This window comes from Styela clava, chromosome 9 (assembly GCF_964204865.1).
Source record: "Styela clava chromosome 9, kaStyClav1.hap1.2, whole genome shotgun sequence".
Lineage (NCBI taxonomy): Eukaryota > Metazoa > Chordata > Ascidiacea > Stolidobranchia > Styelidae > Styela > Styela clava.
The window spans coordinates 10,844,498-10,861,171 of record NC_135258.1 but is presented as its reverse complement, the minus strand read 5'-3'; the positions used below and the strand labels follow the sequence as shown (position 1 = coordinate 10,861,171).

The following is a 16,674-nucleotide window of genomic DNA, read 5'->3' as shown; positions in this document are numbered from 1 at the left end:
ACTGACTGACTAATCCCATAACAGAGATGGTTTGGCAACCGGACGAGATGCCGAGGTTCGCCATATGATTAAGCCGTCTTGTCGACTTTCCTCTCTTCCAGGATATGTAAATCCTATCCTACTTAATTGACTGTGTTAAGATGCAGGCTGTTCCAATAAGTTTGCATAGAACTAGAGTTGTGTATAGGTATTATGCTATCGATTTTACCAGTGGCGGCGCGTCAATAGGGCCGAAAAAAAATATTCGAAAAATACCTCAATATCGGTTGCACAGACTGTCTACACTAGCCATATTCTCCCGACATGGTTCATTTTTCGCTCGCAAAGCCTTCGCCGAACGTCGACGGGGCGACGCCGATTTTGCCCCGGTTGCTCATTGTATATCGTATTCTCTCTTTTATCTTCCACTCGCCGCGTTTGTTTTCTGTTTCTTTTACTAAATCATCGGGGCTAGCCCCGAAATTATGACGACACTATGCCGACGTTTCTTACAACAACGTGTTGACATATTCACGCATTCCTTCTCGTTCGTTGGTTGCTTGAAGAGTTGATAGTTTCCTCGCCTTCGTTTTTGTCGCTTGTTTCGCTATTTGAATCAGTTAGAGACCTTTAGTCCATTTGCTTTCGATTTTCCACATTCCTTTTGAGCTCCTCACTTCTTTCCGACTTCGCATTTCTTAGCCTTAGACCTCATAATGAATAAGGTTGATGCACTACTTCGCACTCCGTTTTCGCAGCTGCCGCTGGAACAAAAATTGGAGGTACAACGTCTTGGGCCTTATCAACCAAAAAATTGTTCACTGGAACAATCCCATAGCGTCGGCGTACATTCTGCGCAGAAACTTGATATAAAAAACACGAATGGTTGTGTTACAGCGAGGACAAAAATGCACTTTTTTGTTTTTATTGCCTACTTTTTGCTACCGCCCGTGACTCACGTTGGTGTAAATTTGGTTTTAGAGATCTTAAACATCTTTCCGAGCGTGCCACGGATCATCAATCTTCTATGGAGCATCTGGACAATGCAGTAAAATACCGAACATTCGGAAATGTTAATATTGCAGCACAGTTGGATGAAGGACGCGCGGTTTCTATTCGTCGGCACAACCAAAACGTCGAGAAAAACCGCCATGTTCTCGGTCGATTGATAGATGTTTTGAAGTTCATTGGTTGTCACGAGCTGTCCCTCCGTGGGCACGATGAACAGGCTGGCTCTTCTAATAGAGGGGGATTTTGGATATGGTGGAATACACCACATCCCTAGATACAGTATTGAGAGATCATCTTGATGCCGCAACTGTTTCGAAAGGGACATCTAAGGATATCCAAAATGATTTGCTCGACTCAATGTATAAAATTTATTTACAACATTTGGCTCTGGAAATTGAGAATTGCCAGTTCCTTTCGATTCAGTCTGACGAGACAACTGACATCACGTGCGTTTCCCAACTGGCTGTGATTTTTCGGTTCGTGAAAGATGGTAAACCTACCGAGAGATTTCACAGCTTTGTACCAATCGTTGATCGCACGGATTGCGGGATATCGACTGTACTGAAAGAAGTGTTACAGCCTTACAACGCGAAGTCAAAATTGATAGCTCAAACTTATGACGGCGCGGCAGTCATGAGTGGGTCGAAACATGGTGTTCAAGTTTATATAAAAGAAGATTTTCCTCATGCGCATTTTTTACATTGTTATGCACACCAATTTAACCTCGTTATTAAAAATATGTGTCTTGATACCCCTCTCGTCCGTATATTTTTTGCAAATGTTTCGGGGTTTTCTTCATTTTTTTCCGTTTCGCCGAAGCGCTCTGACCTCCTTCGCCAGATATGTAGCCGCCGTCTCCCAGCTTGTGCACCAACACGTTGGAACTTCCAATCACGCGTGGTGCAGGGCGTGTCCGAAATTAGGTCTGAGCTCATTGAGTGTTTCAATGGCATTCAGAGCTCTCCGGTTTGGGACGAACGCTCTGTGAGGGAGGCGGCAGGTCTAAAGCGTCTGCTCGAAGATGGTGAGTTTTGATTTTTTCTCGCTTTTTTCTCCACAATATTCTATCACGTGGATGTATTATACGGCGCATTGCAGTCAAGGCTAATGAATGGAGCGTCTGTGCAGTCGTGTATTTCAGACTTCTGCGATGCTGTATCTCGTATCCGGGAAACAATAAAATACGACGACACATGGAGTGCTTCTTTACGCCGCGCCGTTTGATTTTGTCTGCGAAGGAATGCTGTGACATTCTGGTGAATCAAATAGGCGATCGTCTGCGCACTGAACACCTTGCCGCGTTCTCTTTGATAAACCCCAAAAATTTTTCAAAATTTGCACGTCAATTTCCCATCCATTTGTTGGCTACTGTCTCCATATTTTACCCCATGATAAACGTGGGTAAATTGAAAAATGAATTGCGATGTATATACACCAATCAAACTAAATTTCTGGACATCATTTTGACGACGCCTATTTCTCCGCCGACGCAGAGCGAACATTCAGCACGCTGAAGCGTATTAAAACGTATCTCAGAAACACAATGAAGCAAGATAGATTAAATTCCTTGGCTGTTTTATCCATTCACAGAGACGTTATTTCTGGGATGCATGACTTTAATCAGCGCGTTATTGAGCATTTTGCTTCCAAGAAACCGCGGCGTGTTGCATATATGTTCAAGCAGTAGAAGTCTAGCAGCATTGCCAGCATATATATCTATGAGTGAGCGACGCATGTCCTTATCTTTGCATTAACTTTCCTTTCTTCATAGTAACGTTTTAAACCTTATTTTAGGTTTTGTCTGCTTTCCCGAAGTTTCTGTTAATATGTCATTGTATTTATCTGGGTAAATATTGCCTTTCCTTTTGAAAGAGGTTTCAAAATAAACTATGTCTATATTTATTAATCCCTTGACTTGGACCGATTTTAAAGACACTTTCTTATCGTTAAAAATTGTCGCTTTTGCCGATTGGTTGTTACCGATGGAATGGTTTTTATACTCATAAAATGATGGGAGAACTTACAGCGCTCATCCTGTCCCCGTAGATGGGGGTGACTTGGTCCCGCAGTAGCTTGCCCCGGTTGTCAAAATGACCACGCGCCGCCACTGGATTTTACACCTGAATATAATAAATTAGTGAGTGTCGGAGTTTGCCTGCTTTGTATTAGGGCTCATCATTACGATCCTTATCTAAAGCTCCATCGCCATAATTTTATTTTCGCTTGCTATATCCTAGGTAAGCGACATTCTCTAGGCGCTTGGAATATATATGGAAATTATGAACTGCAATTTGTGTATCGATGTCCTTTGACCCCGAAAAATTTCTTACAGCCCCTACTTTGATATCCCTATTTACGATAGATGAGCGGTCAAACCACGCGTGCGTCTTCAGAGGGAAAGTCATGGCATGCCATTCAATTTTACGCGCCTTTACCAGGATGCCCAAAATCAGATCGTTGTGACGTTCTTACGAGTCGAACAAATATTTATATAACTTACGCTAACCGAATGCAAAGTCAATTTTTGATATATATAATCAACCCGGCTCACACACGATTCAGAGGCTTCGTTTATTAAAGTAAACAATGTAACAAAAGCTTCAACTTGACAAATATTGAGATGTAAGTTCTGTACATTCGAGGCGTCTTTCAATAGTGTGACAAGAAGTCTAGACTGGATCATGAGTATGAGTCGGTAAAAATAAACTATTGAATTTAATACTTTGGGATTAAAGGGGGTTAATTAAAGCGTATGGGAGGTAAAAGTCAGGCAGGCTTAGTGCTTTTTACCAATCGTAACTTTGGATCTGTTTATGTGTCCCTAGCTTATGCTTAGCATTTATATTATTCGCCATGACCTGTACATTGCAGCATCCTCTATGTTATATTGAGAAATACGTTTACGAGTGAAAGTCGTTCAGAGTAGAGGTTCCCAACTTCCGCCTTGGGAGTGAATTTGACCAAAATTCAACGTTCTATGTTGCGCAATAGATGCTATTATGTTATTTGTCTTAGCCCAGCGCCATTTTCTTTCATCTCTTACTTACAACACACATGGAATAGACCAGTAGATCTCAAATTTTTATGAACCGTAGGCCCATCCTAAACATTCTCAATACTTGTGAGTCTGACCACCTGGTCTTCAATAAAAAATGGATTTGTTTTCAATCGGTTCCATCAGGTATTTTATCCGTGACGTTTAATAATAAAAAATAACCAACGAAAGTAAAATAATAAGTTCATTACGTTCGAAGAATGAAACAAACAACAGGTAATTTACGTTAAATCGATATAGTTATCGTAAATGATAACCAGTGGATTTTCGTGCTCCCCAAAAAACCCCTCCGGGACCCTCTAGGGATGACCGAGGGCCCAGTTTGAGTAACTCTGGAATAGACAGTATACAGAGTTTAGGGGTAAATTAGCCACAGGGTAAAGGAGAAGATAAAAGTTAACAAACTTTGGTTATGACATGATTTCGTTGCTTTGGAATACAGTAGAACCCCCTCGGTATCTGATAAATTTATGTTACTCGAAATGATGAATTTCTGCAAAATGCTTTCCCACAAAATGCTAATTTGCAAAAATTTGACATCAGATAACATGTGAGATCGTTTTAAAATCAGGCCAATCCTCCAAAATTTATCGCTTTTGTAGTTTTACTCCTAAAAGACTGACTGACAAATTCACCACAACTTTATTTTTTATGATCGCAATGGATGTCGCTCAAATTATATGTATTCTGACATAATAGATGGCGCTCATTTATCAGAAAATCGATCAGAATGCCGCATTACGTAATGTTTGTTGGGGCAAACCGATCTGTTTCCAGATATTGTTTAGTCGAGAATTGTGTAATCCCATAAATAATACTATACCTTGTTTAGTAAGCGTGTTTGACAACAATTAAATGCCTGTGAAAACAATTGTAATTGTATCGTGTTGTATGAATAGAAATTCGATGATATATCGCGGCCCCAATGGGCTGGGTATTACTCGTAATAAAATCTAAAGTATTAAATTCCATATTGCTGTCATCAATATCAAAGAAAAAATCGCTTAGGAATATTTATAAATACGACCCCATGCTATCTATAGTCGCGACTAGATCCGTAACATCGGGCCGTCCAAAGATTTTCGAATCCTATTTTAATTGATGGAAGGTTCAGTTGGGAGCAGAAGTTAAAGCCAGTTCAAAGTGTGGAATTTTAATTGGAGAATTCGTCGACGTCAGTAATTGCTTAATTGTGCTTTTATTCACCTGTTGAATGAAATCCGTGGTTTAAAGATATCCTGAAATAAAAGAAAGTTTTCGAGGTTTATAATTTCATCAATTATCATGGGGTATTCAGAAAACGACAACAGACGTGCGTCTTGTTATAGTATTGCAAGCAGTCTAGCATCAACAGCTTTAGAAGAATTTGGTGACGACAACATGCGCCCTCCTACACGTACGAAAGAAATGGCGATTGACCCACTGGAAAAGATGGTGGAAATCCAGTCGCAGGCGGAATTTTATCTCAGAAGTGCAATCATGAATGAAAGAGCCAGAAGATGGGAAAAGGTAGGAGAATGAAATTTTATGTACTATTACAAAACGATGATTTATATGCAAATCCGAGATTACAAATACTTCGCATATTATTATTCTAAAATACTTGGGTGCAAGGATCGATCTTCGTATGAACGTAACATATACGATGACTTGAAAGATGAATATGATAACTGTGGGATAAGTACACGTGGGGTACGTCACAGTTAAAGTGTTTCGATAACTAATATGTTCACTGAATTGAAACATAACTTGTTACGATCTTTTATGTTTCATTGAATGAGCATGAAATTCTTTATGAATCTCTAGTGGCAACATCTTGTTTTACAAATATATTATTTCAAAAAAAATACAGAGTGTACTCCGATCAAATATTCGCGCTAATGATATGTCATATACATTTTGTTGCATTTCAAAATCATTTAGAAGTTAGATAAACTGTTATTTTACTTTGTGACTAATAGTAATATAAGTGGTATAAGTATTCTGTTAATATCACTGCGCTCTTATAACGATACTTGATTTTGATATACACCAAGGTCAAGTGGGAAATATTGATTTCAACAGACGAAATAATATCTAGGTGCTTGTACATATATAGCTTGTCACAGTAGTATTCTAAGGGGATTGTGAAATAATTGCCGTGCCTAAATCGGGAATTCTGATCTGATCGCCAGATCTTGTCATATCGGAAATTGAAGTGTTATATGCAAGACTTATATATACGTTTACCAGTCAACTAATTTAGTTTCATACAAGCCATGCTCGACCCTTTTCATTTTGACAAAGACGTTATAACAAAATCACTATAAGTCTATTTTCAATCGCTGTAGAATTGATTTAACCAATTGATTTAACCGATCATAAGAATTTCCTCAAATTAAAACAATTCCGTTATTATCATTCCAGGTTGTTGATGTGTATAGGGCTTTGCTGAAACTGATATCAAGACCGTCAATGCCTCAAGGTTTTACGATAACAGATTCTTATGTGATGTTGATATATGAGTCGTACTATCACTTGGGAGTGGCATTACAGAATCTCGAGCGACACAAAGAAGCTATCGGTGCATATACACAAGCAATGAACGCTGTTAATATTCATAAGGTTTGGTCAATTCCATTTTCTTACACTTTCAGTAAATTCGCTACATTCTATGTTTCAGGTACATGTGATGACTCGTATCGATTGATTTTAAGTAAATAATAATTCTGTTAAACATATAATACCTATTATTATAGCTGTAACAATATGAAATATATTTTTGCTATTGTCTAAATTTTTCTTTATATGTGTATAAGGAGATGGCAACTATTGTGGAATCGAGACCTAACGGATGGTGTTTCGAAAGTGTACAATAAATTTGCTATGATGTATCAGAGTTCACATAAAGTTGCATTTTATAATTGCGTGTTTGATGAAAATTTTTCTGTCATTCTATTGTAATTCAATTTGGAAATTGAACAGACATGAATCCTGTTCTACATTTGTGTAATAATTTTGTCGTACAGAATGGCTGTCTAGCTGGATGTAATTCGAACTCTTGCTTCCAAACTCCGGTCTTGGCCAAACGATCGTATGCCCACGCACGGGCGGGAGATATGAAAAACGCTTTCGTTGACATCGAAAAAGCAGTTGTTTTGGACACCAGGAACTCAGACTTATTTTGTATAAGGTATTTTTGATTAGTAAAATTGATTATTTAATGAATCATAGCTTTCTCCACCAAAGAGTAATGATAATCATTGTTTTCAAGTAATAAATACGGACATTTTTAAGTTGTGTTACATTTTTGTGACATTTATTCCCCACAACCTCAATGGCAAGGAAATCCTATTAGTCCTAAAATAACACCATTATGTTTCTATTGGTGAAAGATTCGAAATAATGGATTACCTTATGACACAATGGTCCAGCCTATTCGTCTGGTCTACATCCAATTACATAGACTATTATCCTTTTTTTAAAATTATGCCATACATGAGGATTACATAATTTTGAAAAGAGTGGTGCTACCTTCCACTGGCCATACTTGTTTTGACAACCTGTCACGATGTTTTTACAAAGCTTACTCTCATTGTGTTCAAACACGTTTTGTAAATTCAGGGCTTTGTTGTGGAACACAAATAAGGACACAGAAAAAGCTGTGGATGATCTAAATCGAGCTTTGCGATACAATCCATGCCATGTATGCGCGTTACTGTTGCGAGGATCTATTGACCAGCCGTTTCGGGTAACATTTTCACACGAGTTGTAATATGCATATTATTTACTAAACAATTGAGTGAGTTAAATGTAGTTGTATTACGTCATTCTCGTCTCGGTGGAACTCCAAACGTTCTCGTAAGACTATCCTCCCGCCATCCGGTTTAAAGGGAGAAAATGTGTCCACTTCAATTTAAAAGGGTATAATGACTTTCACGTTCCGGTAATAGCATTTACTAATTTATAAAACACAATATTTCACAATCGTCTTGAAACTCCGCTCTATATGTACGAACTCCCATAATATTTTTCATGTTTCAAGGTCATTCGGGTGCTCCGGACTTGCTCATTTTAGATTATGCTGGAAGTTTTTCTCCACAAGGCTTCGTAACGAGGTTTGACTTCTGTTTATTCGGCCCAATTAATTCGTTCAGGATATTTAATCTTTATACTGAAACATCACTGATTTCATAGCATAGTCTATAGTTGAATTTATTAAATTCTCTATTTCCTCGCAGATGACATTCAATTTCATGGAAGGTTTGCGGCTCCAAAACAACGAGAAGTCAATGAAAAAAGATCACGTAAAAGCCCAGCAGATAAGCCCACAAGCGGTTCAATTTTTAGATGTCACAACTATTCACAGCAAGAAACTTATCAAGCTCTGGAACAGGTCAGTAAATGAGAGCAAAACTAGCTTAGTATTTTACATTTCACAGCGCTCATTGAATTGTTTAGCAAGCCGGCTGTGATATATATACATTTAGCGCCATTTTTTAACAACAGTCTGAGATTTCCATGTTTGAGAAATAAAAATATTTATATGAACAGTCACGAAAATCTCTGTCTTTGTATGATTTTTCCACTCTGATAATTTTTTGTTGTTCTAGATTTCTATGGTCTCTAAGCGTTCCAAGAAATATTGTTCATCCAGAATTGATGGAAGGTTTTAAAAGGGATCGATCAAAGGGCACAACGCATCAGATGCCTGGTACGAATATTTTACCTGTAGTTATTTCTTATTGATATATATACCGTGAATATATTGATATTTGATCTACGGCAGAGGCGATTGCATTCATCATTCTCTTTCCTTAATTAGAACAGCGTTATGAATGTAACAATCTACCCCAGTTAGAAATGAAACAGATTAGAAATGTGAAAAAATAAATGAGGATTTTTTAGTTGTATCTGCGTCTGTTACCGGCGAAATATTTTATTTTAATATTCTAATATTCACAGAACTAACCCGTAATAAGACCATGCCGATCATACAAATTAACGGAACAGAAACAGAAGTTACACCATCACGAACGTCAGAGAGTAACTTTTCCAAAAAGCCACCTAGAAGTCCAGTTACACCTTTCAGATGCGGAACACCGACCATTCGACGCAATTCAGTTCATTGCAAGAGGAGGCATTCGTACGGAGAAGCTTTGCGCACATATTCTGCTGTTCTAAAAGGTATCTTGCCAGAAACAGCTTACAGATTGCGTTCAGATAGATAGTTTGTTTACCTTTAGAGCAAGATAGAACGCTGCTAACTTTGGATTTCATACTGATTTTTATCGATTTATAGCGACAAATGAAGTCGGAAAACTTATTGCAAATCAACCCAGACCACAAACAGCAAACACAACTCAAATACTGCCATCAAGGACACAAAGTCAGTCGCCGAGTCCTGTTCCAAGGTATTCTTCATGGTGGCTTACTTTATTGAATGCCCAATTACAGGCTTACCATGCGTATGCCAAAAGGGTGCTTAACGTCAACGTAAATTCCTTTCTATTTTTCAAACCGAAACCGATATTTAGACGGACATCGCATGAACTCTCGATGACAATATGGTCAAGGAAGACAGCCGGGATGTTTTTGAATGTAGGCCCCTAAAAATCACAGATATGGTCTTCGTATAGGCGTCCCGCTTTGAGGTCACAAAAATATGGTAACCCTACCCGAATACCGAAAGTTCAAAACGATGCCTCGAGATCTATAAAAGATTCCAGGCCAACTTGGCCACCCAGTCAGTTCTGGCAACTCAGGTGTGCTCATATTTGCGACCTTAGCCTATAGGTTGGTTTTTGCAAGCCCAAAAAAGTACTAATAATTTACCATTGTTGTAGATTTAGAATTAAAATGAATGATATTTCAAAAAAAAAAACATTCTTGTATTTTTCCAGGCCTCCATCAAATTATGTAAAGAAACGACCAAGTGTTACATTTTCCCGGCCCTTGCTTACTGTCCCCGGCAGACAAAACGGTACCATGTCCGCCCCACCAAATTTAGTTCATCCACAACATTCTACAAGATTGTCCCCCACACTTCCCATGAGACGTGCTTCACTGGCAGTTGTTCCAATGACGAAATTGTCTTATGCTACACCGTCACCATCGGTAAAAAGTCAACGTGATGTAGCATTTGTAAGGCGAAGATCTGCTTCTGAATACGCTCATCAAGTTCATGGTCTTAGAGTAAGCCAAATTTTTAACACAAGGCTATTGTTATGTCCTTTTATAATTCTTTCATAATTTGGATTTGGAGTCAGTAATCTGGCATTTATGTTATAGAACTGGACACGAAGTCTTCTATGACTTGCAAGATTTAGAGTAAAAATTATTATCTCTCCGGAATATAAATTTCAGACTCCAAGATATTAGAAATGTCAGATCAAGTTGAAAATTTGAAACTAAAATAAATTGATATTTGATAGTATCAAAGTTTGTTAGCGAAATTTCATTATCTATCCATGAATCCATGGATTCTTATCCGTGAAAAATAGGGAGTAAATTCGAGGTAAAAATTTGACAAGCACAAATATATTGTCAATCGATAGCCGGATATCCGAACGAGTTGGAGTCCTAATTAATCAATTGAAATTCTCAGAGCTCACTAATATGTTCTTGAGCATGATAGCCGTGGCCATAAGCATTGCTACTTTATTTTCAGGTATTCGAGCCTTTGAATGTTAACGACGCTCCCAGGATGTACTATAAGCCGTGGACTGGAGATAAACTACCTGTCGCGGACATTAAATGTCGACAACGAGTTGGTGTTTTTCGAGTTTGACACTAGGGGTTAACTATATCGGTATAAGGGAAGAACAAAAAATGAAGATGGAAAAGTGTTCGGATTCAAGAACTGTTAGAGTGGAAAGATAAAGATGCAATTTTAAAAGCTAGCTTTCGCAATGTATATTCTAAGATATTTCGTTTTATATTTAAACTGAATCAGATACTTTAAAAAATATGGTTGTCTGCGACATAATGATTGATCAGTCGACACAAAAATTACGATGTTTGTTTGATCCAATCATTATTGTACAAATATAAAACAACTTTTTTACAATACAATAAGTTATCGTACCTTATTTGCGGTTAGACGTTATTTAAATTCAGGGATTCTATGTGGAAATGTACAGGTGAAGTGAGATAAGCAAGGTATAAATATGTATTAGAAAGAATATATATATTAGGTAATAACTCGTGGCTATACTTGCGATTAAAATTGGTGGTGGCGCTGTTGGGGATACATGAAAATGATATTGTGATGATAAAGGCACATTTGGCTTTAGTTCAGTTGATTTGATGTTAGTCGACTTCACAGACTTGTTTATTCCTTTATCAAAGATACAAAGGTTGCTAGTGGCTGTTATGTCAGATCATTTCAATGGCGTTTGCCACATCGGAAAACATCGCGCTAGTAGTACGATTCTTCGTGGCAGTATAGGCCTACTACATCTAAACGGTAATTTATTAATATGTATTGTATTTATTCAACCTTGAGGGATTTTGATTCGGGTGCATAACAGCGACTTTGCTAATTATATCCCCTTCTTCTGACATTACAGTGATAGCGCGTGACGTTTGTTGACTTAAGTAATTCCTCAATGTAAATGTACCTAATCATATTATTCAAAGCATTCCGTAAGTAAACTAAAAACATATTCGCTTGTTTTCTGTTGCTTGCGTATTATGCATTGCGTAATGATACATGTTGAAATTAGCATATATGGAAAACATTTAAAGACCTATTTTGTTATGTTCAGCATATATATATCAGTTTTTTTGCAAAACTTTGTTGTAATCATATGAGTTGTCAGCGAAAAGTGCATTATCCTATTTTTATAACCGTAATAACAGCTCAACTATTTTTTCTATGGGCATTCGACCCGCAAAACCACCTCCTGGCTACGCCACTGATTATGTGTGCTCAAGCCCATGAAATAATGAGAAAATAACCTAATAAAAGTCTAGAAATGTTTAACTGGTTTGTATGGGTACTGTAGATTATAAGCGACTTAGTACTTATGTTGAGGCTCTACAAGAAGCCTATAACGTGTTGGGCGGTGACACTTCGCGCTATTAACTTTCTTTTATGTATTACCTGCCTGGTTTCTCGCTGTTAACAACTCCACAGCTTGAATATGATTGAAATCTATTGAAGTCACGTGAAATAGGAAATTGTGTGGTGATAAAAAACAAACGATTCCAGTATTGTAGAATGTAGAAGTCCGAATAAATTGATATAGCAATGTTGAGGTCCAATAATCAATTGATTACAACAATATTGAGGGTTGCTAAAGTTTACGACCAACCCAACAGGCAGGTTAATAACATACTTAATTCTAAACGATGCAAACAATAGCAACATTAAAATACAAGATAGGCAAAATGAATCAAACCTGATTATTAAACTGATGGACAAGTAAACAAATCCGCTCATTGCGGCGAATAAATTAGCACTTCTTCAACAGCTAACTCTTAACACGAAATAAATGGTAAACAGCCGACTGGCAATTATTCAAAATAATAAACAAACAAAAACGAGAGAAAAAGAAAAGGCCGATAACAAACTTTCTTTACGCTGACATGCTCATTCCTGCCCACGAACAGATGGTGAAATCGCCTTAAAGGGAGTAATTTCCTGAACGGTCATTCGACAAAGTGCAATGACCGATCTATCTCGAGATAACCCCAGGTCAAATATATATGAAATAAAACAAAGAAACTTTGTCTGTAACATTCCCGGCCTCAAAATAACGAATTGAACAAAAGTTATTTTCAAACATTTTAACAAATACAGACAAGTTTCTTCCCGATCACTAGTTAACATTAGGTGCAATTTGAAACAAAATGTGTAATTCATAAATATGTACAAATCAAGGTGACTCTAAGTAACACAGCTTCCTTATGTCCCGAATGTAAGTCGACTTTGCTGTTCTAACACGAACTCGACGAACATTTCCATATTGGTCTGGATAAACTTCTTCCACAAGAGCTTTAGGCCAAGATCCACGAGGAGAGTTCTCATCCGAAACAAGCACTAAATCTCCAATAGCAAAATTCCTCTTTTGTTGTTGCCATTTTTGACGAGTCTGTAGTATTTGCAAATATTCCTTCACCCAACGAGTCCAAAATTGATCTGCCATCCACTGAACCAACTTCCATGATTTTCTGTATCCATCAGCCTTGAGAAATATGTCAGATGAATATGCAGGATCTAGACGTCCAGTCAGCAACATTCCAGGTGTCAATGCTTTCAAATCCTTAGGGTCATCTCCAACGGCTGTGATTGGTCGGTTATTCAGTATCCTTTCTACTTGTGTCAGAAATGTGTAGAAAGATGCCTCCGTCAGCTGCCGTTCCCCAACAAGAGCAGTTAACACTTTTCTGACAGACCGTATCATGCGTTCCCAGCAACCGCCCCAATGACTGGCAGCAGGAGGGTTAAAATTCCACTTTATTTCCTTTCGGCTGAGACTCTGATGAACGGACTTGTTCCATCTTTCAACACCTTCCTTCAAATATTTGTTAGAGGAAGTGAAGTTTGTACCATTGTCAGAGAACACTTCCAGAGGTAAACCTCGTCTTGCAGTAAAACGATCAAAGGCCTCAAGAAATGCTGATGCGTCTAAAGAATTGACAACTTCAATATGAAGAGCTCTGGTAGCCATGCAGGTGAAAATAGCAGCCCATCTTTTGACTTCACTCCGGCCAGACTTGATCAATACCGGTCCCATCAAATCTACTCCTGTACTTGCAAAAGGAGAATTTCCTGGTGTTACTCTAACTTCTGGTAATGGTGCCATAATTTGTGCTCCAGACTTGGAATGCATGATTTTACACTTTAGACATCTTCGTATTCGATTTCTAATTGCTGAATGTCCTTTGATTATCCAAAACTTTTCCCTGATCACAGACAAGATGTGTAATACACCACTGTGTCCTTCTTGATCGTGATAATGGTCGATTATCAAGTCTGTAACATGATGATGATATGGTAAAATCATTTGATGCTTCGATTCTTGAGATAAACTTGAGCGTTGAAGTCGTCCACCAACGCTAATTACCCCATCGATCAAGCATGGTGTCAGACTCTTCAAACTTGATGATTTAGTCAGTTTCACATCTTCACTAGAAAATGATTCATCTTGTACAAGTCTAATAATAATTGATGCCATCTTGAGTTCATCAACACTCAATCCAATTTGATGAAATTTAGGTTTATCTTTCTTACCATACTTCCACAGAATACATTTCTTGAAGCGATACAACCAGGCAACACTTCTACATAGCTTTATCCATGATGAATATCTTTCCAAGATCTTGAATAGAGCTGGCTTCGATTTTCCAGTTGTTGCACACAGTTGACGTGTCGCCTTTGTTTCTGGATCCTTATCTGAAATCTGTGGTAATATCTTTGGTCTTTCAGGCCAGTTTTCCTCAGAATCACTAAGAAAGTTTGGTCCATGAAACCACATGTTGCACTTGTTCAATGTCCTGGGCATTACTCCCCTTGAAGCAATGTCAGCTGGGTTATTCTTTGTTCCCACGTGACGCCACTGCGATGGCTCTGAAAGTTCATGGATGGTGGCAATTCGATTTGCAACAAAAACTTTAAATCGGGTTGACACATTATTGATGTACTGTAAAACAGACATTGAATCTGTCCAGTAGACAATCTTTTCAAATTTATATTCCAATTCCAATTGAATCATAGCACTCAGTTTTGATGCAACCACTGCCGCACACAGTTCTAATCGAGGAATTGATACTGCCTTCAGAGGAGTTACTCTAGATTTTCCTGCAACAAATTCATATTGAACTGCTCCAGAAGTGCCGACAACTCTTACATAACAAACTGCTCCAAGGCCAGATTCACTGGCATCACAAAAAGTATGTAACTGCATCTTGCATGAATCATACCTGGTTCCATGTAGCCATCTTGGTACATTCACTTTTGTCAATTCAGATAATTGTCCAATCCAATTCTCCCATAGTTTAATTGCATCTACAGGAAGATCATCATCCCATCTGAGATCCTGGGTACACAAACGCTGCAATAACCTTTTCATCGGCAACAGGAATGGGCCCAGCATACCCAAAGGATCGAAAACTTGACTCAGCATTGAGAGCAATCCCCTCCGAGTATATGGTTTCTGCTGAATATCAACTTCAAATACAAAAGAATCTAGTGGAATATTCCAAGACAGTCCGAGTACCTTTTGCGATGACACTTTGTCAAGATTTAAATTCACTGATGAAACAGCTCTGTCAACTTCAGGTATAGAATTCATAACTTCAATGCTATTGCTGGAAAACTTCGAAAGATGGAAACCCCCATTTTCCAATAAACCGAAAACTTCCTTAATTCGTTTTAATGCAAGAGGAACAGTCAGCTCAGATCGTTCCAAGTCATCGACATAAAAACTCTTTCTGATCGCATTTAAGGTTTCTTCATCTTCATGGTTTGCATTATCTTCAGCTACCCGTCTTAAAGCGTAGCATGCAACACTTGGCGACCAATTTCCACCAAAAAGATGAACGTTCATTTGATACTCCGCTACTGGTTGTTTGAGATCACCATCTGGCCACCATAAAAATCTCAAAGCTTCGCGATCTTCAGGTGTAACCAGAACCTGGTGATACATACTTTTGATATCAGCAACCACAGCAATCTTTTCTTGTCGAAATCTTGATAAGACACCAATTAGCGAATTAGTTTGAGAAGGTCCACATAGAATATTGTCATTAAGAGATGTGTCTTGGTATCTAGCAGAAGCATCGAAAACAATCCGAAACTTTCCTCCTGTGCAGTGATGAGGAAGATACCACGTCTTCTTGGTGTGTTTCAACTTGTCATTTGAAATTTTACTTGCATGCCCATTCGATATGTAGTCTTCCATTTTCTTCTTATATTTATCATGCAATTCTGGATCACGAAGCAATCTTTTCTTTAAATTGGTAAGACGTGACTCAGCAATTTTTATATTATTTGGCAATTTCGGATCTTTACTTTTCCAAGGAATGCTCACTTGATAATGACCATCCACTTTACAGATGGTATTTGCCATGATTGATAATGCAGCCTTATCTTCTATTGAAGGAGCAGTATCGAATGCATCGCAACCTGAAAACTCTGTTTCGAACGCTTTCTCCATTTGCTCATGCAGTTTGTCATTGTTCAAAGAAATCCATGAAATATTGTCAACATGAGATTCATCGCACTGATTGTAAGTATCATCAGGACCAAACAACGCCCAGCCTAGAGCTGTTCTTGCGGCATATGGTTGACCCTTTTTCCCACGTCTCATCCCAGAAATTACATGCACCTCCGTAGCATCCACGCCTACCAAAATCTCAACTTTGGCATTTTCAAGCGTTGGAAAATTCAGGGCCCGAATGTGATTGCATCTTAACGAATCAGCATTTGTAGGAATGTTAATCTCCAGATCGGATGGAACGGAAGTCTATCTAGAACTCTGACGTCTTTGATGTGAATTGAATGCACTTCACGCAATCCACGAAGTTTCAATGATACTCGAGCACTGTCAGTCTTAACGACACCACCCAAGGTTTTCAAAACAATTTCATCTTTGACACTTTTTATGCCAAGCCTCTTCATCAAATCATTTGTACATAGCGAT

The 16,674-nt window shown here is 38.2% G+C and overlaps 2 protein-coding genes across 2 annotated transcripts; one reads left to right on the top strand and one right to left on the bottom strand.

Moving 5' to 3' along the window:
* Nucleotides 1-3,403: 3,403 nt before the first annotated feature.
* LOC120338726 (uncharacterized) lies at nt 3,404-11,102 on the top strand. The gene is made up of 10 exons (XM_039406651.2): nt 3,404-5,554; nt 6,452-6,649; nt 7,054-7,217; nt 7,649-7,775; nt 8,266-8,420; nt 8,638-8,738; nt 8,990-9,211; nt 9,327-9,438; nt 9,928-10,219; nt 10,695-11,102. The coding sequence occupies exons 1-10, from the start codon at nt 5,330-5,332 to the stop codon at nt 10,812-10,814; spliced, it is 1,716 nt and encodes a 571-aa protein (XP_039262585.2). The 5' UTR covers nt 3,404-5,329; the 3' UTR covers nt 10,815-11,102.
* Nucleotides 11,103-12,906: 1,804 nt separating this feature from the next.
* LOC144427394 (uncharacterized) lies at nt 12,907-16,341 on the bottom strand. Its single transcript, XM_078116566.1, has one exon. It carries the CDS (start codon nt 16,339-16,341, stop codon nt 12,907-12,909), a length of 3,435 nt encoding a protein of 1,144 aa, XP_077972692.1.
* Nucleotides 16,342-16,674: the final 333 nt, after the last annotated feature.